General features: G+C 51.2%; 11 protein-coding genes across 11 annotated transcripts; 5 read left to right on the top strand and 6 right to left on the bottom strand.

Moving 5' to 3' along the window:
* Window positions 1-1,187: 1,187 nt before the first annotated feature.
* Window positions 1,188-3,665, bottom strand: EPUS_06165 (uncharacterized protein; the record flags this gene model as incomplete). Its single annotated transcript, XM_007788013.1, has 1 exon — window positions 1,188-3,665. The coding sequence occupies one exon, from the start codon at window positions 3,663-3,665 to the stop codon at window positions 1,188-1,190; it is 2,478 nt and encodes an 825-aa protein (XP_007786203.1).
* A 3,708-nt stretch (window positions 3,666-7,373) lies between these two features.
* EPUS_06164 (uncharacterized protein) lies at window positions 7,374-8,766 on the bottom strand (the record flags this gene model as incomplete). The annotated part of the gene is made up of 3 exons (XM_007788012.1): window positions 7,374-8,135; window positions 8,186-8,583; window positions 8,643-8,766. 3 exons carry the CDS (start codon window positions 8,764-8,766, stop codon window positions 7,374-7,376), a joined length of 1,284 nt encoding a protein of 427 aa, XP_007786202.1.
* Window positions 8,767-9,433: 667 nt separating this feature from the next.
* Window positions 9,434-9,705, top strand: EPUS_06163 (uncharacterized protein; the record flags this gene model as incomplete). The annotated part of the gene is made up of 2 exons (XM_007788011.1): window positions 9,434-9,462; window positions 9,510-9,705. 2 exons carry the CDS (start codon window positions 9,434-9,436, stop codon window positions 9,703-9,705), a joined length of 225 nt encoding a protein of 74 aa, XP_007786201.1.
* A 287-nt stretch (window positions 9,706-9,992) lies between these two features.
* EPUS_06162 (uncharacterized protein) lies at window positions 9,993-12,106 on the top strand (the record flags this gene model as incomplete). The annotated part of the gene is made up of 7 exons (XM_007788010.1): window positions 9,993-10,717; window positions 11,292-11,372; window positions 11,467-11,510; window positions 11,613-11,643; window positions 11,696-11,739; window positions 11,795-11,884; window positions 11,934-12,106. The coding sequence occupies 7 exons, from the start codon at window positions 9,993-9,995 to the stop codon at window positions 12,104-12,106; spliced, it is 1,188 nt and encodes a 395-aa protein (XP_007786200.1).
* An 858-nt stretch (window positions 12,107-12,964) lies between these two features.
* Window positions 12,965-14,569, top strand: EPUS_06161 (uncharacterized protein; the record flags this gene model as incomplete). The annotated part of the gene is made up of 1 exon (XM_007788009.1): window positions 12,965-14,569. The coding sequence occupies one exon, from the start codon at window positions 12,965-12,967 to the stop codon at window positions 14,567-14,569; it is 1,605 nt and encodes a 534-aa protein (XP_007786199.1).
* A 714-nt stretch (window positions 14,570-15,283) lies between these two features.
* EPUS_06160 (uncharacterized protein) lies at window positions 15,284-16,390 on the bottom strand (the record flags this gene model as incomplete). The annotated part of the gene is made up of 1 exon (XM_007788008.1): window positions 15,284-16,390. One exon carries the CDS (start codon window positions 16,388-16,390, stop codon window positions 15,284-15,286), a length of 1,107 nt encoding a protein of 368 aa, XP_007786198.1.
* Window positions 16,391-16,665: 275 nt separating this feature from the next.
* On the top strand, window positions 16,666-18,181 carry EPUS_06159 (kinetochore protein nuf2; the record flags this gene model as incomplete). Its single annotated transcript, XM_007788007.1, has 3 exons — window positions 16,666-16,776; window positions 16,835-18,010; window positions 18,068-18,181. The coding sequence occupies 3 exons, from the start codon at window positions 16,666-16,668 to the stop codon at window positions 18,179-18,181; spliced, it is 1,401 nt and encodes a 466-aa protein (XP_007786197.1).
* Window positions 18,182-18,297: 116 nt separating this feature from the next.
* EPUS_06158 (uncharacterized protein) lies at window positions 18,298-19,005 on the bottom strand (the record flags this gene model as incomplete). Its single annotated transcript, XM_007788006.1, has 1 exon — window positions 18,298-19,005. One exon carries the CDS (start codon window positions 19,003-19,005, stop codon window positions 18,298-18,300), a length of 708 nt encoding a protein of 235 aa, XP_007786196.1.
* Window positions 19,006-19,365: 360 nt separating this feature from the next.
* On the top strand, window positions 19,366-22,270 carry EPUS_06157 (uncharacterized protein; the record flags this gene model as incomplete). Its single annotated transcript, XM_007788005.1, has 6 exons — window positions 19,366-19,405; window positions 19,462-19,619; window positions 19,670-21,225; window positions 21,526-21,668; window positions 21,733-21,971; window positions 22,022-22,270. The coding sequence occupies 6 exons, from the start codon at window positions 19,366-19,368 to the stop codon at window positions 22,268-22,270; spliced, it is 2,385 nt and encodes a 794-aa protein (XP_007786195.1).
* Window positions 22,271-22,703: 433 nt separating this feature from the next.
* EPUS_06156 (uncharacterized protein) lies at window positions 22,704-24,296 on the bottom strand (the record flags this gene model as incomplete). Its single annotated transcript, XM_007788004.1, has 1 exon — window positions 22,704-24,296. One exon carries the CDS (start codon window positions 24,294-24,296, stop codon window positions 22,704-22,706), a length of 1,593 nt encoding a protein of 530 aa, XP_007786194.1.
* A 1,128-nt stretch (window positions 24,297-25,424) lies between these two features.
* Window positions 25,425-26,644, bottom strand: EPUS_06155 (Protein disulfide-isomerase tigA; the record flags this gene model as incomplete). Its single annotated transcript, XM_007788003.1, has 2 exons — window positions 25,425-26,014; window positions 26,107-26,644. The coding sequence occupies 2 exons, from the start codon at window positions 26,642-26,644 to the stop codon at window positions 25,425-25,427; spliced, it is 1,128 nt and encodes a 375-aa protein (XP_007786193.1).
* Between the last annotated feature and the right edge of the window lie 380 nt (window positions 26,645-27,024).

Below are 27,024 nucleotides of genomic sequence, written 5' to 3'. Positions count from 1 at the left end.
AGTGGCAAAGCAGTCGAGGACGACGAGTGAATCGCCCGCGTCAGTGAGCGCTTGGTCGAAGTCGGGTTTGCTGTTAGCTGAGTTAGTTTCAAGAGAAATCAATGACACTCATAAAACTGGAGGGGGCATACCTTCCAAGGTTATGAACTCCAGTGTCAGACATGGTATGAGTTTTGCTGAAGCGATGAACTGAGGTTGGATGGTAGTGTCTTGGAGGTGGTTCTAGCACAGAGGGTTTCCGAGCAGGCAGGCTGGGAAGAAGGGGATGTATCGAAAGCAAGATGCGCGGAGTTCTGCTTGCAATGGGTGTACAGAGACGTTTGGATGGAAGGGAAAGGCGAATGGTAGCCAGAACGGCTGCTTTAAATAGGATGGAGAATTGTGGGCGCGAGTGGAAGAGGATAAGGTAAGAATGATAGAAGGTACGAGTTGTTGGATGGCAACACAGGCAGAAGTTGATTAGACAGCGTCCTGAATAATTTGCGTTCTACCGAGGGCTTACTCACTGTGACGTTCAATCACTATGCAGAGGGGTTGCTACTGTAAGGCATAGAGGGGTAAATGATGCCACCGGTGATTTGGAATTAAAATCTATCTTCGGAGTACTGATGACTAATCGTTCCATCTCGAACACTCCCTTCTGCGGTTGCGACACCTCTAAGCGATTGGAAGAGCAGTAATACGTGGCACTCTACCACATAGACCACCACTCCATTTCAAATATAGACTCATTTCTTGCAGCGTGGGGCCATGACAGCCGTACAACACCATGCCGGAAAGATTTCAACAATCTAGTCTCACGCATTGAGACTTATATATTTTCGTGTGGCCTTTCGAAGTCCATAATGAACGTATAGAATAACTCAACGCTGTAGGTGAAAATGCAAAACCTCGGCATCGACGGCATTGACGGCATTGACAGTATCTCAGCTATCATCGACATTGATGGCACATAGCGGGCGATGTGAAGAAGATATTGCTCGATATTTAGTGTACACAGCACAGAGCAGAAGCACGGGGAAACTGCTATGGCACTCGACCACCAACTTGAAGCAAGATGTAATTCAGCCTGAGTGCAGAGAGAGCGGATCATGGTGCACAGCACATCCAGTCCACGGCATTCAATAAGCTTCAACGCCAATTCTGCACAGCCTCGACAATTGAAGTTGCCAGTCACCCCTTGGCAGCTATTCCTCCATTTTCAGTGTGGTGCTTCGAATCGGGGTAGAAGACCGTTCAGTGCGTGGTAGACTTTGACGCTTGGAGTCAATCGATGAACGACGTATCTCGAGGAGTTTTGCACTTCCCGCGCTGATATGGCGGATGTGACCTGCACTAAAATTGATGCTCTGTGCGCGGAGAATAGGTGAACTTGAAGCCTGCAGATCTGGATCCTCGATATCGGGTGACTCAAGGTCCGATGCCTCGTCTTCCACACCACCGCTTTCCACGTCTGTAGCTTGGTACTCCTTGAGAAGTCCTTCCTTAGACCTAGCTTGAGCTGCTTGCCGGATCAACGTTGGCTGGCGCCCTACCCCCGAGTGCCATCGCTCTTGGCTCGTGTCTGGCATCGGTGGTACCGGCTGCTCGCCTTCTGAGTCGCTATCGCTCCCAATATTGAGTGCGGTACTGCTTGCTTTTCGTAGGGCGGAATTTGGCGAAGACCTGCGCCTCTCCACTTCACCTGGGCTCAGTCGGCTAAAGTAAGGATCGTTAGCAACATCTACTTCTTCCCCTACGTCCGGCTCGAAGATCTGCGGGTGCAAAGATGACTGGCTCTGGCGCAGAGGATGGTCACGCTGATAGGATGATCTCTTGGCTGCTTTTCCAGAAAGCCAAGAAGCCTCTGAGTCGACGGAGGCAAGCGATGTCGATAGGGCGGCAGCCGCTGGAGGCGGTGTTTGAGGCTCATTCGCTTGCGGTTGCATGGCCTGGCCACTTCGCGGGTTCCGGTCAAAGTTTGCGCTGGTTAAGCTATTTGCAAGAAGCCTGCTGGTATTGGGGTCAGAGTCAACCTGTTCGAAAGGAGCAGATACTATGAGTGGCCCGGTTCCAGCCTCTGGCGAGTGTACCCTGGAGTCCGGAGGTGACAATGGCAATTCTGGCAAATCCTCTCTGAACTTTGACTGCGTCCTCTGTGGGGTACCAGATCTTTGGAAGGTCCGCGGCGCTCCGACCAGAGAAGTTTGGGGCTGCGTCCGCGAAACAGAATCGCGTGAGGTGTTGGAGAATTCGCCAGACATATACCTTCCATAATCGACAGAGCTCCTCTTCCCACGTGTCCCACCCCGTTTGAAGAAAGAAGTCCATGAGCCCAACTGTACATTGCTTTGTTCAGAGGCCCTTTGGCTGGGCTCGGCCGGATCTACAATGTCTGGTGTAGCTTCTCGATGTAGGCCTGATGTCTGCGACATGCTCGCACCATCAAATGCCCGATGGATTGGAGAATTTGGAGGTGACAAGCTTGCTTGCGAGTTGCGAGTATAAATGGAGCTTCCAGGCCGGAGTCTAGGTGGCACTGGCAGCTCAGGCGCTATCATGTTGTCATCAGAAAACGGGTCACTCTGGATAACTTTGCCCTCGTCTCTTGTATGCGGTGAAGCAGGAGAGGTAGCAAGCGCTGGACCAGCTTCTTTACTCTGTTCTTCAGCTTTGCTCTGATCTGTGATCCGAGCTTCCTGTCCTTTTTCATTTTCGGCTGTTCTTTTGAGCTTTTGTTCCAACTTCGAATGATCAGTTTTCCGCTTCCTCTCACGTCGACGCTGATCTCTTTCCATCAACTCGCGCAGAGCCCTCGCGTCGAGGCCATCTGCAAGATCCTCTATCCTTCTCCTAGAGGAGTAGTCTTCTTCGGCGATCACCGGCCCTACGCTGTTTCCAGCGAACTTCTGGCTCTTCAACGCCGCGTGGTGAAGATTTGCGCTATGTCGAACAGTGGGTCTAGGTCTCAGGACATCTAGTCCACTAATCTTGAAGGAAGTCTGGTTTGATGTAATGCCGAAATCCGATAACGACTCTGGGATTGGAAGAGAGATCTCCGAAGTATATCGGTCAGTATGCTTGCGAAGCCGATTAGGTGCTTTCTGGGTATCTCGTCGTAGTGGGCTGTCAGCAGAATAAGAGGTTGGTCTTTTTGATGTTGGAACGGGTGAGCTCATGGCGCGGAGTTCTCGTTCTCGCGCTTGTTCCTCGGCTTTTCTTTTACTGGATTTGCGGCGTGGAACGGGTGTGTCCCTGTCGCCGCGTTTAGCATGAAGCGTGGGTGTTCCAGCTGCGGTGAAATGCTCCTGCTCGACGCTGATGCTAGATTTCGGATTGTGCTGATACCCCCGACGTTCGCCAGCGGCAACGTCCAGCTCCTTCATTTCTGCTTGAGTGATCGAGTCGGCGGGAGTGTACCCTGAGCTGCTCATGGTTGGCTGAGCAGAAGACGGGGTTGCCATCGATTCTCTTAGGCCAGAAGAGGATGACTGCGACACAGTTGTCGATTTACCCATGCGGCGTCGCTTGCTGTTGGTACGGGACGCCTTCTCATCCCCACCTTCGACTTTTCTCTCAGATCTGCCTTCCGCAGCTTGTGCCATCTTCTCTTGAACCAGGCCGGGGTGTTGTTGTTGGTCACTCTTAGATGTCTTCCTTCTCCAAAAGAATGACCAAAATCCCATGCTGTTGCTGTTGGTCGTCGAGTGTCCGGTGTTGCATGCGGCTCGTTCGTGCCAGATCCCGACACCAACGTAGCTCCTTATGCCAATTATTTCCCCCTCATCTGAGATCGTAGTTTCGGCATAGAGGTGGGATGCATTGGTGTTGGATTTCGATCAGGTATTTCGCTTAGATTATCGCCACGATGGATGATCTTTGCCGATCGCTGATAGGCGCAACACATCCAGAAAAGGGAGTTGATTGTGATGTCGAGTAAAGTTGCTGTCGTGAGAGGTGTATAATCCCTGGTGTGGCGGTAAACACTCGCCCAGCTCATTCAAGAAAGGGTTCAAGAGTGAAAGTATGACGGAGTGATGGTCGCGACAATCGTGGGACTGGGAACTGGGGGGTTGTTTGCAGCCCAGACACTCCTCTCGCTCCTCAGGCTTCCAATTGGGGGCTTTAACGTAGTAGCTTGGAACCGGAAGGCAATGCTCATTCTAATCAAGCCACAAATTGCCTAAGGGGGCCTTTACCCAAACCACTCGCACCTCGCTAGGACAGAGCCAGTTGAGGCTCGCCAACTGCGCAGCGGAAGTGATCGGGTGATGCACTACTCCTAGTACTTGAGCTCATTGACAGATGACCTACAAGAAAGCTTCACTTTAACTGATTGCCTACTTACTACGCAGGACCCTGGTGGCTCGAATTCGAACTCGTCAATCATGCCCTGGCTCTTTCGGACTCTATTTGCAGGGTTAATAAATATTCTGCCCCGAACGTCAGCCACCCGGAGTGACGTTTTGCGATAGTAATAATATTCTTAGTCTGACAGTGGAGGCCGTTGGGTTTGTAAATCTTTACAGCCAAGCTCTGTGCTTCACATCGTATTTCTCCGAAGATTGGTACACACACACATGATACTGGTCGCCTTGAGAAATGACGGCCATCGCATGATGTCCATTGGCCAGCTTGATTTTTACACAAGAATTCGATGATCAGCAGAACTTGACATGCACCCAGGCGCCACACTCTGCTACGTACTCAAAGGGGTGGGCTCGAGCCTAAACGGCATTGAGCTTCACTTCAAATTTCCTCTTGTGGAGTGAGGTTTCACCAACTGGAGTGATGACATGCGGTTCCTGCAGCTTGCAGAGGAATGTCCACCAACGTTCAGGCACCAAGCTAGAAGCATTTCGCCAGCAAAATAATTCTCACGGTTTTTACGCGTACGGTTGATGGTGTGTTGCCTGTGCAGGACTGTCTTCTAACTAGATGCGCTATCGATCCCAGGCATCGGGCGGGACTCCAGGATCGGCGGAGCGAGAGCCCTACTTATGTAACTACAACTTGCAGCCAGTACGTACTACTACGGTAGTCAGTGAGGGGTACATCAATTAAGTGTGGTTCGAAACCCACCGGCGCTGTCCTTTTGGCGGAGTGGTTGATGTGTCCCTTTTCTACGGTAAGGGACATAAATAATGTCAGCACGGTGCTAAGAACGACTAGTACTAATATACATGGCCACACTCTCTTCTAGGAGCTTCTTTGGTGATCATCCATACAAATTATTATAATTGATACCGCTTAGCTTTTGTAGTATTAGTAACGACGCTCATTACCTGTCCTGCCTCAAAGTTACTAGCTTAGAGCTAACGTTACTTCTGCCTGATACCGCAGTAGTAGATCATCCTCACCAGGTTGACGGTAGTTTTGATTATAGCTAACACTTTCCGCCAATCAGACTTACTTCCTACTAATTCTATACCTTGGTACCTCGAGCGAGGTGTGTTGAAAGGATTAGTTAGTTGAAAATGAAATGAGTATGGAGTACAGACGTCTGCCATCACTCGCATGCATCCGGGCGCAGGAAGGGTAAGCTAGAGGCTAGATAAATATGTGCCGACCTCCGTCTCACTTCCTTTTATACTACGTACTCCGTACACTGCTCAGCTTAACGATTTCCTAAACTAAAGAAAGAACAAACTTCAAGACTTTTTGTACTACGTATGCACCTAGTGACTTCCATGCTCTGACGAGTACGAGATTCATGCAGTTATAGATTTCTTACGCTATCGACTGTGACATAGCATTATACTTTCTTAGTCAAGATCCTTTTCACTATATTCAAACGGACTTCGAACCCACTATGTGTTGCAAGATCTAGCAGCAGCTCTGCAATTGTGGAACCCGGAACCCGGAACCCGGAACCCTGATTCCAAAGTAGGGTTTCACAAACGGATCCGAAGAAAACTTTGGAGATGACCCAGATTTCAATCGCCAAATTTGCATCTACTTGGTAGTCTCGGGGCCTTAGAGACGTGGAATCTAGATCACGGGTTTCGGGGGGCCATTTGCCTTTCTGTTCGTTCAGCCTGTTTCCTCCGATGAGACTGGTAACCAGATGATGAGATGATTCTGTGTTAAGATCTAAGCCTTTCAATTTTTAAGAGACAGTAGCATGAAAATAGAACAACCATTCATCGTTCTCTGCATGCACGTGGTGGCCGGCAAAGATGGAAGTTCGGAAGCAGGAAGTCAATCCCCCTAGGGCATGTTTCTGTTCAAGCCGCTTGACTTTCCACTTCAGCTGAAGTAGCTACCACCGGATGAGGTGCCGGGACGAGCGCTCCTGTGGAGAGCTAAGGATTTTACCTGTTGAAGAAGGAACAACCAAAAGACAATACTCATCCTTCATCCACCATATCTTGGATGCCCTTGTCAGCCGCCAGGACATGAAATGGTGAACCTGTATACTAAGCTCGAGTTCTCCGAAAAGGGAGTCGTTGTCAAGAGCTATAGGCCACCAACATACAGTGCGTTACTCTGACCAAAGGATTAATTTCATAGTTTCTCATCTCATGTCCCAGTCGTCCCTATTCCTTAACGTGCTCTCTTCTTTCAGCCTATGCCAAAAAGGAAGAACAGGGTATAAATAGTCGTTCCCTGCTTTCTTGTATGCTTCCTGGTGGCTGTCAGACTACAGAGCTCTGAGAAATCGGTATGATTCGCATTGTACCGTCCATTGGTCCCGTTCATTTGACAACAGCCTTTTCCGACGTATAATCGCTGGCAATCCGATGGGGCTGTCATGCTGGGCACCCTCATCAGATTGGTCTCCTATGATGACTCATTCCTACCACGATCGTGCATATACCTGGCGGACGCCAGAATCGCCCTACATGTTTTCTGTCTATATTCTTATAGTAACTATGAAGCTACGACGGTGTGCACCCTGAGAAGATCTCTCATCTCATCCTTGTTGTCATATTGCGATCCGGTGAATTCCTGGATATGCTTTCTTGTCAACATCTGATGATGGTCGTAGGACAGGTCTTTGATCAGGGTGCCCGCCACGATCCTCACCATAGGGTTTTACCGGACGTGATGCCTTTTTGTCCAACCAAGAACCTCATATCACTCGGTCAACAATGCGCATTGAAGACCGTAACCTACTAGATTATTATGAAATCCTTTCGGTGCAACTACAGAAATCCTTCAGTTGTAGATTGTCCTCCATCGAAGCACACCTGTATGGGATTAACGTGAACAGGGTTTCAACGCGTGCCTCAAGGCCCGCGGGTATCTTGTGTTTACGCTATGCTACGCTATGCTACGCTATGCTACGCTTTCCTTCCTTCTCGCTATGCATCATAAAATACAGGTATTATCTCATCTGGCTGCTACCAGATGAGGTCCTCCATACGTTTCCAGTCCAGCTGGTTTCTACTTCAGGCATTCCTTGCCCTGGTCTTTGCCCTACCCCTACTTCCCCCTTTGGGCTTGCCCGACACGGCAGCCTTTTCCTCGGTTTCCGTTTTGGGTGATTTGTCCGTGGTATCCGGGACGTTTTCCTCATCTGATTTCGACACTGTGGGGCCCTCCCGCTCCTCACCACCTTCCTTTGCGCATTCATTGTCATTCTTCTCACCGTCCGAGCCACCCTTTCCCTTCTCGGCAGCTCCCTTTTCCGGCTCTGGGTTCTCAGTAGGGGTACCCGGCGGCGTGTCAACACGGATCTTGAACGATATCTCCGTCCCCCTCTGCGAAGACGCCGGCGTGATATACGTGACGAAGGCGTGCGTCTTATTTCTGAGGCTTATACGCCTCATTGCGCGCTTTGAAGCTCTGTTGTCTGAGTCTTCTTCTTCTCCGTCGCCGTTGTCGTCTCGAGACCTCTTGGAGCTGGAGCTTCGCTGTGATGAGGCTGACGCCGACGAGCTTCGCTCTCGATCCGTGTTGATGATCTGGCCGAAGATTGTGTCTAGTTGGTTCCTGGATTTTTCCAGGAAGGAGTATAGCTCTTCAGCAGAGAGATTTGGACGGGCTTGCTGGATCTGGTTCAATGGTTCGGTGCTGTACTCGGGCAGGGAGAGAGGTTTGTCGGCTGGGCCGCACAGTGGTGTTGCTGGTGTGGAGGAGGGGTGGCTCGCAGCTGGCGAAGCAGACTTGATTGGGCGGACCGACTCGTAATGAGGATGGGTTGATTCTCCCTACTTGATGTTAGATTTTGGGGTTTGGGCTTGAGGCAGAGAGTGCTTACGCCGAACGACACGTGGACAAATTGTCTCGGCTGTCCAGCAGCACGTTTGTTGTTGACCATCTGGTCAAAAGGCTGGCCAGCATCGGTGGGCCGGTGAATCAGCACATCTCTGTCGTATGCCTCGGAGAAGGCCCTGATCTCTACCTCTCCGCCCCAGGTCTTTGGCTTTGCCATATTCTCCAGATAGGCCTCGTAGGGATCCTCGGCGCTGGCTCTTCTTGACCGGCTGGATCTTGTGTTTGGCTGGCTTCGCACCAAGTCTTCAGTATCAAGGGGGACAAATGGTTCGAATTGCTCTCGATTGGCACGGAGATACCAGACGACGGTCTGGCGGATCTCATCGTGTCTTTCAGTGGTATCGAATAGTTGGTCCGACAAGGCTCGAAACAGGCAATTCCCTACCGGGCAAGTACCTTAGTACACACCCTAGGACATACTGAGAGAGCAATACACATACCATCCGAAACGATGGGTCTTCTGTGCAGTCCCCATAGTTCCATGAACGGCCAGTAAGGCTTCTGGCTCTTCCTTCCTGCACGCACCATGATGGGCAGACGTCTTCTGCCATCGCTGTTAGACATCTTGACAGAGCCATTGAGAACACGCAAATGCTTGTTCTCCTGCTCAAGGAGTCTGGCATTCATATGCCGACCCTTGAGGAGGGAAAAAAGTAAGACAAGAATGGGGGCATAAGCAGACACATGGCCAATCTTCCGGCCCACGGGTGGAAGTTACGTAGTGCCCACTACCTCGTGTACGTACATAGTAATGCAAAAACAAGGGGCCAACTGACAGGGCTAGTATGGGCGCCACAGACTTACCAAGAACGGGAATATGTGGGGCAAGACTGGGGCGGTTACCCAATAAGTTAACGGAAAATCACGTCTTCCCAAGCCTTGGCCAGCAAGTTTGATTGGTATGGAACGTTGTCAAGGCTGAATGGTTGATGGTGTCAATCACCGACAACGGCGAGGCGTGAGAAGGTGGTACAGACACTTGAAGACAGAGTCGTCATACAGATCGAAGCTTGACGAGAGATTGAGTGATGAGTTGGAAACAGCAAAGACCCGCGAAGAGAAATATATCTACACGTACGTTTGCACGATTCGAAGTTCAATACCTTCAATTGCATAATGGTCTGTTCACTCCATGCTATTCACCAACCATTGATAGACAATGAACAATCATAGAGTTATTGCCTGAATAGGAAACACCGGCTCTATTCAAGGTGAAGTTGCCAAGGCCACAATGGCGGAGAAAAGGATTGTCGTTGTTGGGTATGTCGACAATCGCGCTGCTTAAGAGAACCCGCTGATGGTGGCAGAGCTGGTGTAGCAGGATTGACAACAGCGCTGCTGCTCTCGAAGAATCCATCATACAAAATCACTGTTGCAGCCAAATATATGCCAGGAGATTACCACATTGAATACGCTTCGCCATGGGCGGGTGCCAATTATATGCCGTTGGTCACACCAAACACCTACTATAAATCCAAGAAGGGTCTGCTAAAGCAATCTTAGAGTCTCAGTGCGAGGTTCACCTGCTGCAGCCTGGGACAGAAATACGTGGCCCGCCCTCGAGCACCTTGCGCGCAATCATCCCGAGGCAGGTGTACACTACCAACGTAAGAGTTTTGGCATTCAGAGAAATTCTATCCTCTAACCTTCAAAACAGCTTCTCACGTATTGAATAGGAAGAAAGATGTTGGGTCAGTAGCTGCATCATCGTTGGCGGAACTCCTATCGACCAGTCCATGGTGGAAAGATCTAGTGCCTGATGTATAAAGCTTGCCCCTTTGAAGCATCGAATGAAAAGCTCATCGCTGCAGTTTCGTGTGATCCCCAAGGCCGAACTCGACGACGACATCGACTCTGCCACGTCCTTCACATCGGTATGTATCAATACGGCTATATATCTTCCATACTTAGTCTCAGAGTGCTCCAAAGCAGGCGTGAGTTTCAAGCGCGCCATTTTCAACCACATTTGTGATGCTGTCACCGCCCACCATTCTGGGCAGAAAGCTCATGTCGTTATTAACTGCACGGGTTTGTCTGCTGCCAAAATAGGAGGCGTCGAGGACGGTACAGTCACCCCAGCACGGGGCCAGATAGTTCTCGTCAGGAACGATCCCGGCGCCATGTATACCATTTCAGGATGTGACGACGGAGAGGATGAAGTCGTCTATGTTATGATGCGAGCAACAGGTGGAGGCACAATTCTGGGTGGTTCGTACCAGAAGGGTAATTGGGAGTCTCAGCCCGATCCCAATCTCGCGATGAGGATCATGAGGAGGGCCGTAAAGCTTTGTCCGCAGCTCACATTGGGGGCTGGTGTAGAAGGGCTGGACATTATTCGTCATGGTGTTGGTCTTAGGCCCCTCAGAGCTGCGGGTGCCAGGGTAGAGAAAGAAAAGATCAACGGGATTTGGGTCATCCATAATTATGGTCATGGTGGTTATGGATATCAATCTTCGTATGGCTGCTCACAAGAGGTGGTTAAGCTGGCGGACAACATATTAGACGAGAAAGCCAGGTTGTAGATATTTGACGGTTAGCATATAGTCATCGTGATGCTATCTCAACAGCAGAGCAGGTCATCGACCTTAAAAATGACTCTTCTAGTAAGATCAGATCAAACGTGAGAGGTGTATGCCTATTTCACTCCAATCAGCAAGTCTCATCCTGGGTAGAGATCGGCCCATCCTCTCTCTATGGGGGGCCGATGGCCAGCAGAAACTCAGGAATCCTTTCTAATATTTCGTGTTTAGATTCTAAACCTTCTAGACGCATCTCCGGCTGAAGACTGAATGTATGTGTATGTATATGTATATATATGTATCTTAAAATCAGAGTGTTCCGTATCAGAGTAGAAGCTTTCACATACTCCCTTTGATGTGCATTCAAGAAGAAGTTGTGCTGTGAAGAAGGCCAAGGGATTTCGTCAAGCTGCCACGCAGATCCTGATGCGACTCGGACCTCAAGTGCCAAAAAGGAGCAACAATCTCTGACCACATTTCAATCTTCATTTTTCTCCTCCCTTTCTCTGTGTTCTACCACGTGTCACAATCTGCGTCCAGGTTCCTTTGCGACTACAATCGCCTTAATAGGGACAAGGTCTCGGGGCGAAGCTATTCCCTCGAACCTAGCACGCTGCGAAGCCCAGTTGCGATGGACTTTTCAAACATCTTGTATGCCGCCTCGATCTGGTCGAAAAGCTCCATTGAGGAGTCGCGCCTTGCATGGAGATCATACTGTGAAGAAATTGCTAACTCAACTGTTCAGTCGTCTCGTGAATCTGTTGGTCGGTGCTGTAATGATTCTGGGTGGTAAGCAGCGTGCCCTGCATTGTCGCGCAGCTTGCGCACAACGCGCGATCTCGAGGACAAACCAGTGTACCTGATTAGGAAGCTGATGCTTGTGGCCCGCAGGGATCAGTCAATTCATCCCACATCTCACAATGTATACCAACCCGCGATATTCGAACCTCAACAGCAGGCTGATTCCGCAACAGAGGCAACACGATCACGGGCATATATGTGATACTTTTTGGCCTTGGTCCGTCTAAAGTCTGTGAAATACTCTATAACTGAATACCTGACTGTCTCCATAGCTATCGGAGGCCTCGAGCTCCTACCTCAAGTTCCACCTTATCTCCCTCGATACGCGAGTTTCCTCTTCTCCTTCCTTGGTCGTGGTTTCTGTGAGTCGTGGCATCCAGAGGCCAACAGCTGAAGCTCACGCTACTACAGTCTACGTGTTTGTCGGGTCGATTATCATTGAGGGCAATAAACTTCGACTCATTGCCGGACTGGTGGTGGCCATTATTGGGGTGGCCTATTGTGCCCTTGAATTCGCACCCCAAATCGAACCACCCTCGAACATGAGAGATGCAGACGCTGGATGGGGCGCAGAACAAGTCTGAAGAAACTGTTTGCTCTCAAGTATGATAAAACGGGGCCAAGAAGGGAGATGGACGTCTGCCAGGCGGGCTGCCATAGGTTGTATTCGCAGAACCGTGTTTCCCGCGGTATTATGCCTTTTTGGAAGCAGAACATAAACTCGCTGAGATAAGGCTTTCCTTATTCTACATGTACGATAGCCATCTTCGATAGTTGGGCCTCGAGAGAGCATGAAGGAATTGGAAAGGGACGCTGTCTGAGAAGGCGCATGGTGGCATCTCAACCGTCGATGCCAAGCAACCCGTCGAATACATTGATGGTATCAGTGTAGTAGAGTTCCTGTGAGAAGTAACCATATAATCAAGGTTGTTGTTGCTGGATTCCCTACGAAATGAATGCTTTTACTGCCACTCCCTAGTAGCCAAGTACCAGCAGCGCCAAGATCAAAGGGGCTTTTCCAACAGCCAATAGGAGCCGGTTTAGACCCGATTACGCAGCGTTCTCCTTCACTTTCCAACCTTTGCGTCGGACGCAGATTCTGACGTTGCAACGTCAGAATCTGCACTTGTCCTTTGGTCCCCTACCAGCGCCGGCCTTGAACAATTCTGCGCTTGCTAGTAACTGCTTGGATGTACCCAAGACCCCGTCTTTCCGTACTATCGAATCCTGGGTGACTCAGTGAACCAGTAGGGAGAAAGGCTCCTGCACTCAAATTACTAAGGTAGCAATCCTCCTGATCACATCCAGTTGTGGGTTCCCAAGGGGCAGACATCACCGGAGTCTTCATAGTCTTTATTAGGACCCTAGAACACTCGGATGAAGCACCCATGAAGTCTTATTCTCAGCACATTTAATCTGAAGAGAACACCCAGGCAGCAGGAATGCTTACATTGAAGCCAAGAACGGAGCAGATGGGGAGGCCAGCGGTTCTGTTCACACGAGGTCCAAACCTTATTCGTCAGCCATCAGCAGAGGATCTAGATGCGGCACATCAACTGGTCTCATCCGCACGGGGGGGACGAAGCGGTGGTGATAGCAGCGACGAGAGACTCAGGACTGTGGACACACATGGCCCTTCTCTAGATGATCGCTCAACCGACTTCCTTGCAGTTCCATCGGTCACCAATGGCCAGGCAGCGCTCTCAGGACAAACCTGCAGGTGCGAAATACACGTTTCTTCTAGCATTGTCGGTGGCTTGTTAACGTATTGCAGCAATTGCGGAACCAGCAGCACTCCTCTTTGGCGAAGATCACCGACAGGAACTATCATCTGCAATGCATGTGGTCTCTATCTCAAAGCTCGCAACCACTCCCGACCCACCAATTTCAAAAAACCATCTCCTTCCACAATTTCCACCTTAGCAGGCAAGCGTGGCCGTCCGTCGAGTTTGTCACCCTCTGCCGAGTCTCCTGTATCGAATCATTTAAAGCAGCCGTCCGGGTCGTACAGAGCGCCAGAGCACTCTTCAGGCTCATGCCCAGGAGGCGGACAATGCAACGGCGCCGGAGGCGCTGAGACCTGCAGCGGTTGTCCAGCATTCAATAACCGCCTTGCAAAAACAACCAATGTGATAGTAACACCGGAGCCCTCACCCAGAGATACACCAGAGAGCTCGACAGTAGACGGCGACCGGTCGGAAGGCACAGTCCTAGACCCTGAGCAGACCTCTCCACCTGAATGGGAAACTGATGTACAACAAGAACCAGGCCAACCGGAAGGCGGTACGTCGTTGTTGGTAGCATGCCAGAATTGTGGAACCACCGTGACCCCTTTGTGGAGGCGAGACGAAGCCGGACATCCCATCTGCAATGCCTGTGGCCTGTACCACAAGCTCCATGGTGCACATAGACCCACAGCAATGAAGAAATCCACCATCAAGAGGAGGAAGAGGGTTGTCCCTGCATTAGGTGACGGTTCACAAGAAGTGGCCTTGAGGTCGAACGATCCTCGGAATACAACCTCATCCCCTGGATCGCCCTACCTTGCTCCTTCGCTGCCCGTCCACCTCGAGCGAAGACCACCTCAGCACCGAAGAGCGCGTCCGAAAAGCACGATCAATGGGGAAGACCAGCAGCCCAGTCCGGAAGCTGGTAATTTTCCTGAAAGAATAGTTTCACGCTCACCTCCCACCATCGATTTCACTGGCTACAAGCCCACCTCAGCCTCAACCGTCAGCACTAACGGCCTCGGTAGCAGCAGAAAGCGACACCTATCTCTGTCAGACGCTTCAGCAGAGCACCATCTCGCGAATGGCCACAAGAATGATGCCGGCGGCGAAAGCTCCAAAACCACGGTGGACGAAATGCAGCTGGAACCGTCTCTGCGACGGGCAAAATCACCAGCAACGACAACAGAGCAGACACATACACCAACGACAGATGGCGAAAGCTACAAAGCAGAGAGGAAGGTGCAATTGCAGAAAGAGATTGATGGAATTCGGGAAGCGCTGAGGATGAGGGAGCGGGAATTGGAAGGTCTGGTGTAAATTGGTCCAGGCAAAGTGGGTTTTCTGGGTAGGCATGATTTATAGCCGAGGCCATTGCGCGGCGACAGCGAAGTGGATCGGCATTGATGGTTTGGGTATGAACCAGCGAAGCGAAGCGTAGCGAAGCGTAGCGAAGCCAGGCGTTGGAAGGAGCCATCATTTTCGAAGGTCAAGATTGTGACGAAACATGAATCTTTTCATAATCCATGCGCTCAAATGATACCAAGATCTTCACATCGAATCGTGGATGCGTCAATTCAAGCGAAATTAGCTCTCCCTGTATGGTATGTTGCGTGCTCGATCATTTCAAGCAGCATCTCCTCCCGCTCCCTTCCAGCGACAGTACCCTACCGTGCGTCTCCTCCATGCCCTGGTATTTCTCTCTTAGCTTCTCATCCCTGAATCTTCCGTCTCCCCCTACTATATCTGCTCGGAGCGATCATCCTGGCTGGCTGCCTGGCTGGCATGACATGGTATGGCAAACAGAAATCTGCAACCATAGCCTCTACTAGGTGATGGTAACATTTTGCACATTCCATTCGAACCCCGCTGGTAGTAGGCATGCCATGCTTGAAAATTCCTGCTTCTCGCCAACAACCAGCCCAGACTCCCATGCGTGAGAGGGCTCTGCAGCCAAACCAAGCTTAAACGCTTGACTCTTCATCCCAGTCCCCTCAATCCCTCCAAAATATTAGGGCCCATACTCGACAGCCATCAGAACCAAAGCTTGATCAGCTCCTCGCTCACCGCACTAGGCGTCAAGACCCCGTTCTCGGTGATGAGGGCCGAGATGAGATTCGGCGGCGTGAAGTCCACTGCGTCTTCTAGGCTCGTGATCTCTTTACCCTGCCTGCGCTTTCCCATTGCGTCAGCATCTGATTCGTCATTCTCCGCTCCGTCATTCTTCTCCTCCTTCCCATCGATCACCGCCCATACTTCTTCCTCCTCTTCCTCGTCCACAGGCTCAAAATTGATGATGTTTTGCCGCACCGGCAAGTCACCCATCCCCAGCGGGTATAGACGGACGAACTTGTAGCTCTCGGCGGCGACGTACATTGGTTTGCCCGCTGAGCGGGCCAGGAGACCGATCTGATGGGTGCCGAGGCGGGAGATGATGCCGCCGTTCTCCACGACGCCTTCGGCGCCGACGAGGACCAGGTCGATCAGCGGGAGGGCGGTTGCGAGCGCGGCGTAGGGAATGCAGGCGACGGGGATGGAGTGGGATCGGAGGAGTGTGATGGTCGGGTGTCCTTCTCCTTCCGCTTTGCCGAGCGTCTTCGAAGAGGAGACGAAAGGCAAGACGTAGATGACGCGAAATCGAGGTCCGCTGGGCTGCGATTCGGCTGCGCGCAGGAGGAGGGCGCTTACCACCCGGCTGCCGCCGTTGGTGAGGATCGTAGAGCCCTCGTGGATGAAAAGGCGGCCTTCATCTGCTATTTTTGCTCGCGCTTTCTTTGCCCGCTGCACGAACAGTCGCCCATTGCTGAGGAGGTGTTGGCGTAGATAGCCGAAGTCGCCGCCGCTGCCAAGGGCGCCCGGTCGGTTGAGGGTTTGGATCAGGTAGCGTTGGAAGAGGTCGGTGCCGGCGGAGAGGGCGATCCAGTTGGGGATGGAGGAGCGCAAGGTTGCGGAGGAGTGGGAGAGGAGGTCGAGAGTCTCGGAGATGGTGGTTACGGGAGAGGCGGTTAGGAGGGCGATGAGGGATTCGATTGCGGCAATGGGAGGAGTCAGGTCCGGATCGGCGGAGAGTAGGGAGTGGTATTTGGACACGATGTCAAAGGGGGCAGTGGCGTGTGATGCAGGTGGTGTGGTCTCTGCCATTATGGTCGCTTTATTGTCCAGGTTGTGATTTGGTTCTCTGATACCGTTCTAGATGTTGAAGTCGGAATCTTCAATGCTGAGTCATGTCTTGGCAAGTTGCATCACATCTCGTCAAGCTAAGCCACAAGTGGAAACACATAAACACATAAACACATACGTAGTAAACAAATCATGCGGTTCTAGACATCTTTTCCTACAACTAGGAAAGAGCAGCTTGCAGCATCGTTATCATTACAATATCATTATCATTGCGGTCCATCATATCTTTCGCGAATATGGACTACAACTATAACGCGAGAATGAGTCAACAATTTCGATCGTCGCAGTCACAGCAGCAACAGCGCAGCAAGAAGAAAGAAGATGATCCAGATCTGTTCATGCGCCTGGTAAGCCTATGAGCCTCGCAATGCATCGTGCCCAGAAACCTCGCTGACCGGATGGCAGTCAGACAAAGAGATTGCAGGATGCATTAGCGACATCGGAGTACCATGTACGCCTGCCGACCTCCAGAAGCCCAATCCACAGCACATCCAGATGATCTTCGAACTGATCGCCGAGCTTGTGATGAACGCTACTCGAGACACCATTGATCCAGCTATGCGCGCTGCTGCTGAGGATGTCTGTGGGGACTATATCGAGATCGTCCCGGTGGACACAAGAAACTTGATGGGCTTCTTCGTTAGCTTGCGTGGCATGCTGCTCCAGTGCGGCATTCATGACTTTTCATTCTCAGACCTGCTTCGGCCAACACATGACCGCCTGATCAAGATCTTCTCATACACCATCAACTTCATCAGGTTCAAGGAGTCACAATGCGCTGTCGTCGACGACAACTTTGGAAAGTCCGAGGCAACGAAAGCGCGGATTGAGAATCTCTACCTGGAGAATCAGGACATGGAGCAACAGTTGGAGGAGATGAGACGCAACCGAAAGGCGATGGAGAGCGTTGGCAAGGAAAAGGCGAAGAGAAATGATGAACTGAAAGCACGGTTACTGGAACTCAAAGACGACCAGAAGAGAATTGCTGAGCAGCTCGAGAAAGTGCGAGCCGACAAAGCTCGGAGCCAGACCGTGTTGGAGGAAAAGACTGAGAGGTTGATGAGAAATCGACAAGAAAGCGAGAAACTTCGACCATACGTGTTGCAGAGTCCGGCCGCGTTGCAAGACTCGCTGGTGGAGCTTTCGGGGAAACTCTCGCAAGAAAAAGCCCAGGTTGACAACCTCGAGCGTCGCAGCCGAGCGCTACAAACTTCCGGTGATACCTTCACTGGGGTGCAAAACGACGTCCAGTCATGCGTAAAGGTTCTGGAAGAGGTTAGCATCGAATTGCAAAAGGAAGAAGAGGAAGAAGCTCGAGCATCAAAGAGTCGGGAAGAGCTAGCAGAACGCACCAACGAGGCCAAGGACATTGAGGACTATGAGAAGCAGCTACAAACGCAACTCAAGCGATGGGAAGAACGAACAGAAGAGACAAGAGCAAAGGCCAAGAAGAAAGAGCTAGAGGCAAAGGCACGGATGGAGAAGCTGAAGGGCGTTCAACAACAACTGCGAGAAGAAAGGGCCGAGAAGGATAGAGAGATGGAAAGAAGACGGATGAGGATTGAGCAGACCGAGAAGAAGGTTAGCCGATTGTTGATACCTAGCTGATGCGTTGTTGGCGTTTACTGACTGGGACAGATGGCCGACCTGAAAGAGAATATCGAGCATGAGGTGCACAGTGCCCACGATGAGTACATGAAGCTCGAGTCGCATATCAAGCTCTACATCACCGAAATGGAGCAATGCATATGACATTTGTTGGCCGGCGTTAGGAGCCAGGAAGTTTATGAGCGATGATCTTGACCACGAGGATACCCACACGGCGTTCACTGGCATCAGAGTGTACAATTGAGTGATCAAGGCCTATATCAGACAAGCATTTCTTCATCTTCGGTGGCTCGGTCATCTTTTGGTTCTTCCGTCTTCTCGAATTCGAACCATCTCCCAACGATCGTTCTGATTGAAATTACCCTTCCTGACCATCCAGCATCTTCATCTCTCAGCCTCACTGATCCGCTCAGCAACGGAACCTGTGCGTCCCAGAGCCTTGCTCCGCGATCAGGATTCTCGAGGTCATGTACGTCCCTGCATTCGCACAGCTGCAGGTCGACCTGGTTCCGAGCAGCAGCCTCGACAGCAGACGCAAGCGAGCGCATCAGACCCTGCACGGAGAACTCTGAAGTGGCATGATGAAGCAGGATAAGATCTACTATCATGAGCGATGCTCGTGGAGCAGACTTGGTGTGATCGAGGATTGCGAGACTCGAGAGATAGGCGCGAAGTGTGTTGATCGTAGGACAGAAGGCAAGCTTCGTTGCTTTTGATATTGACATGAGCTGAAGCGTTGGGTCCAGGAGAAAGTGTGGTCGTTGACTCTGACATGTATCCTCAGCTTCAGTGTCCTCCTTGAAAGCAACTGCTGGCGTTGGCTGGCGAACGGAAAGAAACGGGATGAGCTGTTGCAGATATTGCTTTTTGGACGAACAGATAATCAAAGTTGTATTTCCCTGCTGAGCACGTAGCCGGCTTTCTAAGAGCTCTGGTGCAGTGTCATAGTACACCACCACACGCTTCATCGTGAAGAGAGCTTATTCTCCAGTTTGATGACATGGCATATGGTGTTATTGTTATTGGGCTTCCGCTTGCGCACTGAATAACACCGTCTGTTGGGAGTGTTCTGATTTTCGCATCAAACCGTTGCTGCCAGGTTTATGGTTTATGTAATGAACAATGGGTAGAAGAGGAGTTTTCTTAGAAGGGTGGAGCGGAAGAGAAGACTTTCTTTCCACGGCGGAACTCATGTACTCCGTAAACATATTTGATCCAGGATGTCAGTCTCCAGTGAATTCTTACAGTAGTACAACCACACGCAATGCCAGGCCATGGAAGTTCGATCTGATATATGCGGTCCTACAGGTCGAAGGAAGTAGCCCGCAATGGAATCGATCTCCAGAATATCGTCCATGCTGGAGAATGGTCTGCATCATGCAAGCTCTGGGAATGGACCATCCACGCTGACTCTCACCACCTAGCACGAGATCTCACCATAGAGGCAGCTCAGTCAGCCAATGCTGGCCGAAGCTCCAAGTCTGGCCCTTCAAGCCGTAGTATACCGTTCGCTCAACTCCAGAGGCTTCTTGATAGTCGCAATGACCGCGATATCCTGGAGGGATTGCGGAAGGTGGTTTCGGTAGGAACAACTAATCATGGGCCCCCCAGACGACGACTAATCCGCAAAAGATGATCTATCAGGGCAAGCCATGTCTTCCATACTTCTCGTCTGTGGTCAAGAACGTGGCCAATCCGAACATCGAGGTGAAGAAGCTCGTCTACATCTACCTCCTCCACTACGCCGAGTCAGACCCGGATCTGGCTTTGCTATCCGTCAATGCCATCCAGAAGTCGCTCACCGACCAGAACCCCCAAGTACGAGCCATGGCGTTACGCACGATGTCGGGTATGCGAGTCCCAGTGATCAGTCAGATCGTGTCCTTGGCCATCAAGCGCGGTTGTGCGGACATGAGTCCCCACGTTCGGAAGGCTTCGGCACTGGCGATACCGAAATGCTATCGACTCGATCCCAACACCCTGCCACAGCTGCTCGAATGTCTCTCGATCCTGCTGGGAGACAAGCAGTATTTCGTGGTGGGGCCTGCCGTGTCGGCCTTCCTAGAGCTCTGTCCGGACCGGATTGACCTCATCCACAAGCACTACAGGGAACTAGTCCGCAAGCTGGTCGACATGGACGAGTGGAGTCAGCTGGCTACGCTTCAGTTGCTGATGAATTATTCTAGACGTTGCTTCCCTCGCCGCACGAAGCGGGTGACCAAGGTCGAAGGGAAGGGTTTCTACGCAGACGAGCCGGGCGAGGAGGTTGAGACCGGAGAGCAAGCAGTGGTGATCGACCCCGACCTCGAGCTTCTCCTCAGAGCCTGCAAGCCGCTCTTGCAGAGCAGAAATTCCGCCGTCATCATCAGCGTCGTAAGCTGCTTCCTCTACCTGGGCACCTCTGAATACCTGAAAGACGCCGTTGGCCCATTGATCGCGCTTCTCCGCGCGCCCTCCGACATCCAGCAGGTAGCACTCTACAACATCGTGTCTACGGCGCTGATCTCACCTCGCCTCTTCGTCCCCTACGCCTCCCGCTTCCTCATCCACTCCACCGACCCCCCCAACGTGTGGCGCCTCAAGCTCGAACTCCTCACCATCATCTTCCCCCACTGCGGCCTCCATCACAAGAGCATCATCGTCTCCGAGCTCGAGCACTTCGCCCAGGGCACCTCCCTCGACCTCATCCGCGAAAGCGTGCGAGCAATCGGGCGCTGTGCCCAGGCCGACCCACGCACATCCACCCGCTGCTTCAAAGTGCTGTTGAAGCAGATCTCCGAGAATCCAAACAACACCCTCCTCGTCTCCGAGGCCCTGACCGTCATCCGCCACCTCATCCAACAAGACCCCACCTCGCACAAGGAAACCGTGATCCGACTGGCCAAGAACCTGGACATGACCACCAGTGCCGAGGCACGCGCCAGCATCATCTGGCTCGTGGGCGAATACGCCGCCATTGAGCCAGAGAACAACATCGCCCCGGATGTGCTGAGGATCCTGGCCTCGGCTTTCGCGGACGAATCCGAGCCAGCGAAACAGCAGATCCTACTCCTCGCCGCCAAGGTGTATCTACACTACCTGAACAACAACAACAATAGTAATAACCAGCCATCCCCCAACCTCGAGCAGGAGCAGGAGCAGGAGCAGGAGCAAGGGCAGGAGCCCGCATTCAAGTACCACCACCACCTGTAGGTGTCTCCTTTCTTGCTGAGTTTAGCGTTAAGAGATACCCGCGTTTAGCGGTGAGGTTATTTCTGCAGTCTTAGCATTAGGAACATCAAAATTATAGAAGAGTGCTGCAGCCTTAATGTTAAGAACATCAAAATTCGTTAAGACCTGCCTGCAGCCTTAGCGTTAAGAACACCAAAAGTGAATTATAAGAGTAAACCTTAAATTAGCTGTATCAGGCTAATTATTAGGGTTATAGATCTATAAATAGCATCATTAGATAGCCCTTCAAAATTCTTATATTAATACATATCCTTTAGTTTAATAAACCACCACCACCACCACCACCAACAACAACAACAACAACAACAACAACACCAGCCATCGCAAAAAGAAAAAGACACCCACCCGATCCCCCTCCTATACAACCACATCCACCTCCTAACCCGCTACACGACACGTCGTACGACCTGCGCGACCGCGCCCGCACATTCAAAGCCCTCCTCTCCAACCCGCACTCCACCCAGCTTGCGTCGCTCTTACTGCTCGCCCCGAAACCCGTGCCCAGCGCGCCTTCGCCCTCCGAGACGCGGAAGGGCCTGATGCTGGGCAGCATGACCCTGGTCAGCCGGATGCGGGGCTCAGGGATGTCGATGTCGATGTCGACAAGGCCGACAAGGGCGTCACGGGCTGGGGGGCGGGCAAGGGGAAGGTGGCGGCGGGGACGCTGTTGGATGACGCGTTGAGGAGGGAGAAGGTCGCCGCGGTGGGATTGGGCGGTGCCGCGAAAGGGGTGGTTGCGGCTGCGGCTGGGAGGGAGAAGAGTCTGAGGATGAGGAGGGGGAGACGGAGACGGAGTCGGAGACGGATTCGGAGTCGGAGTCCGCTGAGGAGAAAGATGATGATGACGAGGATGATGATGGGGAAGATGGTAGCACGGAAGGAGAAAGTGGGGACGACGAAGGAGGCGGAGACGGTAGACAAGAAGACGAGCAGCAGCAGAAAAAGAAGGACGACGACGAGGAGGGGGGGGAGAGCGAGGAGAGAAAACAGCTTGTTTCGTAGCATCGCCTCAACAATACCCTCCTAGTTACAGCTGTGTTCTTATGCAGACGTGGATTTTGGCAGCAGCCTGCACCGGTTCCCTGAAACTAAGAAGCACGGAGTTGTAAGGAAGAAAGACTTTCGCTCCACCGGAGTGGGACAAGATGATTGATCGGATCGGATCGGATCTGCATTGCATTGCATTTGTTCTTGGGTATCGGCTCGCTAACGTGATAGTGGTGGTGGTGGTGGTGGTGGTGGTGGTGGTAGCAGTAGTAGTACAACAATCTACATAGTCCAAATTAGACCAAGGTCCTCTAGAAGAGGAGTCGTCATGCTAGCACGACACATGGCTGAGATCCAGCCAGCCAGCCCTTGGAAGTGGCCTTCGCCTTCCCTTCATCTGGTCAGGTATGTGCACTGCAACGCAATGCCCATCCCAGTCATGTCCAGATCAAGCACCATTCATTTTCCGCTGGAAAGCCTCCACCTTTCTCGAATCCTTCGTCTGTACATACCACCTCCCCGGAGCATCAGTCCAGCTGACGCTGTTGGAAAAGTACTCCAATTCCCTGACATCTAAAACATTAATCGGGCTGCCCATATTCCTGGCCTGCATCTTGTGACCATGAGGGACAAAGCTCTTGAGACTGACGATCTGACAGCCCTCCTTCAAGTCGAGAAAGTGCATGATCAACTTGTCGTTGAGCGCCGGGGTGAAGGCTTGATTGTTGATCAACACCACATCTGCATTTTTGAGTGCCTTGCCGATTGCCTCGTTTTGAAGAAAGTCGCCTCGTTCGAGGTGCACTTCGCCGGGTGCAAGGCCCCAGAGGCGACATCGAGCGATGAACTCTTCGTGTTGGAGAGCAGCCAGCTCGCACGCATTGGGCATCATTTCGCATCCCCAGCTTTCGCAGCCGATTTGTAAAGCAGCTTGTAAGACGACATTGCCAACCCCAGAGCCCAGATCCACGAACACGTGAGAGGAGTTGAGTCTGGTATGCTTGAAGATGGTACTGCAGAATCGTGGGAGCAGTTCACCGTACACATTGTCTGTACCATTTTCGTAGGCACGAAGAGTGTGGATGTGGGGAGAAACGGTGCGGGCATATATTTGCTGAAGGATCGTTTCGACCAGAGGAAGTTTCAGAGAGTGCAATTCGTCCAGGTTTTTCTGTATCGATCCATCCTTGCTCAACGAATCTAAGAGAGCGTTGTATTTTTCCACCCCTGCCACGTATTTCGACTGAGCCCCAGCTTCACCTTTGTGCCCTCGGAGACGAGCACGCTTCAGATCTCGCAACAAGCCACTTGATTCATTGGTAATTGGCTCTGCTTGTGAAGGTAGCAAATAATTTTCTGCCACGGTGCTGATAACATGGATGATCTCGTCCAGAGGCTTGAAATCGTCACCTGCTTTGCCCTGCACCATTTGGTAGCGCTCTTTGTGCGATACGCTAGGGTACCGAAGTTCAATCACCGGCGCCTCGTCTTCATCGCCTGTCAAAGCCGTAAAGAAGGTTGCATAGTTGGGATTCGGCTTCTCATCGGTGCCAAGATTTGCAACGTCCGCTGCATGGATCATTGGCAAAGCGCCCGAGTCTTGGAGGACCGAGAACGAGTGAATGTTTCGAATACGGCGGCTGAGATCGACGCAAGCATCCTCTCCGACCTTCCTTCGCTTGCTGGATTTGACTTCCGCATCTTCGTCGCTATTGTCCGAATCGAAACGTGGCGTGGAAACTGTTGGTGACGACCTCTTCAAACTAGATGACCTCTTCTCTTCTTTGATACGTGCTTTTGGTTCATTGCTTCGGGAATGCGCAGGTGATGCTTGCTTCTGCGGCTTGGGCGCATTGCCATTAAGAGTCTTACCTTGCCCGTTGGAGAGAGGAGGTGAAGGTTTGGAAGTGGACTGAGCGGGCTGAGATCTGTGCTTTGAAGTGGTAGTCGGGCCAGTCTTGATGGTCTGCGAGTGCACTTTCTGCTTCTGTGCCGTAAGAGGCTTCAAGCCTTTGCCGACCATGCCATCAAAAGGACCCATGCTAACAAGGGGACGCTGGAAGTTGTTGAGGCAGTGTTGTACAAGAATGGTCTTTGGTGGATGAGAATCTGGTGCAGCTGATTCGAATGGATGGCACAAACGCCTAAACAATAAGGAATGTGGAAAGTTTGGTGAAGCAAACGCCGAACACTGGGAATCAAAAATTGTGAAGGCTGCGGTCCGGGGTCAGGTGGCCATGTTGCCATGTTTGTCCTTTTCGAGATTGACTTTTGGCGTGCATGGCTTGGCATGCAGCCTCAGCCCTACTTCCATGGATCAGGATACATAAGGGCTTGGAAAATGCCGCTGTACTATTGGTCTTTGGTCATACAAGGATCGTCCGAGAGCGATCAGATGACCATAATTTGACCGCCACATGGCAATAATCCTGGGAAAAGACGTTGAAAATGATACAATTTTATTGGATTTCAAGTACGGAGTATCCCTGTGTCACTGAAATAGTGACCCTCACTGAGTAGCGTTGCTGCAACCTTAAATGAGTTAAGTAGATTTTAGCGGATAATTCTGCTGCAGTCTTAGCAAGAAGAACCTCAGAGTTGATTTGCGTTGCAGTCTTTCTCTGTCTGCATACCCTAATTCTCAGACTTGTCATGATGAAAACTACATCATTCAAAAGCTCTAGGGATTTTAATTAATTTTATATCTTGAACTTTTAAGATAACTCTACCTTCAATGTCAAAAACTAATTTATAAAACTTCACTTAAAAATCTTTTGTTGGTCTTCTTGCCAAGGCAGCAGCAACATTCTGATGCTAGATCACGGCAACGCTATTCCTCAACAAGTGATGGTCACCAGTTCAGTGACACATGGGATAGTACTTGATTACTTAAGTGCTCGGTAGCCGCCTGAACTACAGCATTAAAATCGTGATTCCCAGAGAGCACAGCTCAGAAACACGAGTTTATTATCAAAGCAGCAGGGAGACAGAGAGAGATCATATCACGTAAACAAGCCGCCGGTTTAAGTGTATCCCCAGAATACCAGGTCAGCGATTTCAGTATTGTCGCAGAACATGCTTTTCCCATACCCGCTCTACTAGTACTCCAGATGCCCTCCCTGGTCCCCATCAAAGGTAGTCTGATCGGTCAAGGTCCACTCTCAAATGCTCAAAGCTCACTCTTACCCTCGTCCTGCTTGACCAAGAATCTTCCTAATATATTACTCCTGCTGGTCAGATCATCGATCTTCTCCTGTGCTAGACCACCCTTCTTCAACAACCCAGCCAGCCGTGTCTGCTCTTTCTGTGCATACTCGGGGTTTTGGCCCAGCTTCTGAAGTGCCTTGACGTAATAGCCAGCGTATTTGTCCTTGAGGCCTTCTACCGCTTTGCCGATGTCGCTTGTCGCTTTCTCAAGATCACTCAGTCCACCACTGGTAACGTATTTTGCGAGGATTGTGTCCACCGCCTCGATCGTTCCGGCTTTGGCGTCCAGACCGCCGCCCACAACCCGATGTGTCCCAGCCTTCTCGTTCATAAATGCGACGAGTGCATCCTCGCTACGTGCCCCCTCATACATCTCTGGGGTTGAGGAGCCACGTGGAAAGAACTTGATCGTTGGATAGGAGGATACATCCTGTGACTGCGCAGTGGCTTTGCTATTGTCCGCTTCAGCGTCCACTTTCGCGATGACAACGGTAGGTTCCGAGGCAAAGTCGGTGGCAAGTTTCTCCCACGTTGGTGCCAGAGATTTGCAGTCTACAAAGAAGACAACAGGTCAGTACCATGACAAGTTGAGAAGGAAATGAAAAAGCGTGCTCAAGTAGATCGTAAATGAGGTGTAGACGTACGACCGCACCACGGTGCTGTAAATGCAACCAGGACATCCTTCTCTCCACCTATTTCATTTTTGAATGTTTTATCCGTCAGCATCTGCACCGCACTTGGCGCCGACTTCTTGCTCTTAGCCTTGACGCCCGTCTTCTCGTTGATGAATTTCGTCAGACTCTCTAGATCCCTCCCTCCATTGTAATCCTCTGGCTGACTCCCCTTCTTGCCATCGAACCACTTGAGAGTCGGGAAACCCTGCACTCCAAACCGCTTCCCTAGACTTTTGTGTTCATCCGCATCAACTTTGGCTATGGAGACTTTGTCTCCGGCATGCGCGAAATTGGCAGCGAGCTCTTCGTAGACTGGAGCAAGGTTCTTGCAGTGACCACACCACGGAGCGAAGAACTCGACAAGCGCCGGCTTTGAGGAGGAGAAAACGACCTTGTCAAAGTTGGAGGGGATGAGATCGAGGACGGAGGAGCCGGTTGCAGAGGCGGCAACCGTAGTGATGGAGGGAAGGGAGAGGGAGGAAAAGAGGCAGAGATTGATGGGCCGCATGATAGCGTATCTATTATTTATTGGTCTTTGATTTGGTCTGAATTGCTTTAAGCACGAGATATTGGCATGGATTGTTTTAGAGATAACTTGAACAGCAGATTGTAAACAGCGATACTCAAGTTGGCCCGAGGCCCTTGCGGACGTAGTACGTTGCAAATCATTGGATTTCTCATCATTCAAATCAGGACACCTATCCAGAAGGGGCGACTAAGTCCACGATTGCGTTACTGAGCCTATGGATGGTACATTGAACACTGGGAATGTGACGCTTGATATTGTATCATCTTCGGTGCAATACTGTCACGGTGAAATCGCAACGTCTGTGAACGGTTTTCCTCTAACCATTGTTAGACTGGAGCAGGCTCCAACTCCATCAGAGT

This window comes from Endocarpon pusillum, assembly GCF_000464535.1.
Source record: "Endocarpon pusillum Z07020 unplaced genomic scaffold C708003, whole genome shotgun sequence".
Lineage (NCBI taxonomy): Eukaryota > Fungi > Ascomycota > Eurotiomycetes > Verrucariales > Verrucariaceae > Endocarpon > Endocarpon pusillum.
The sequence above is the reverse complement of the archived record's forward strand: the minus strand, read 5'-3'. Positions and strand labels throughout refer to the sequence as shown.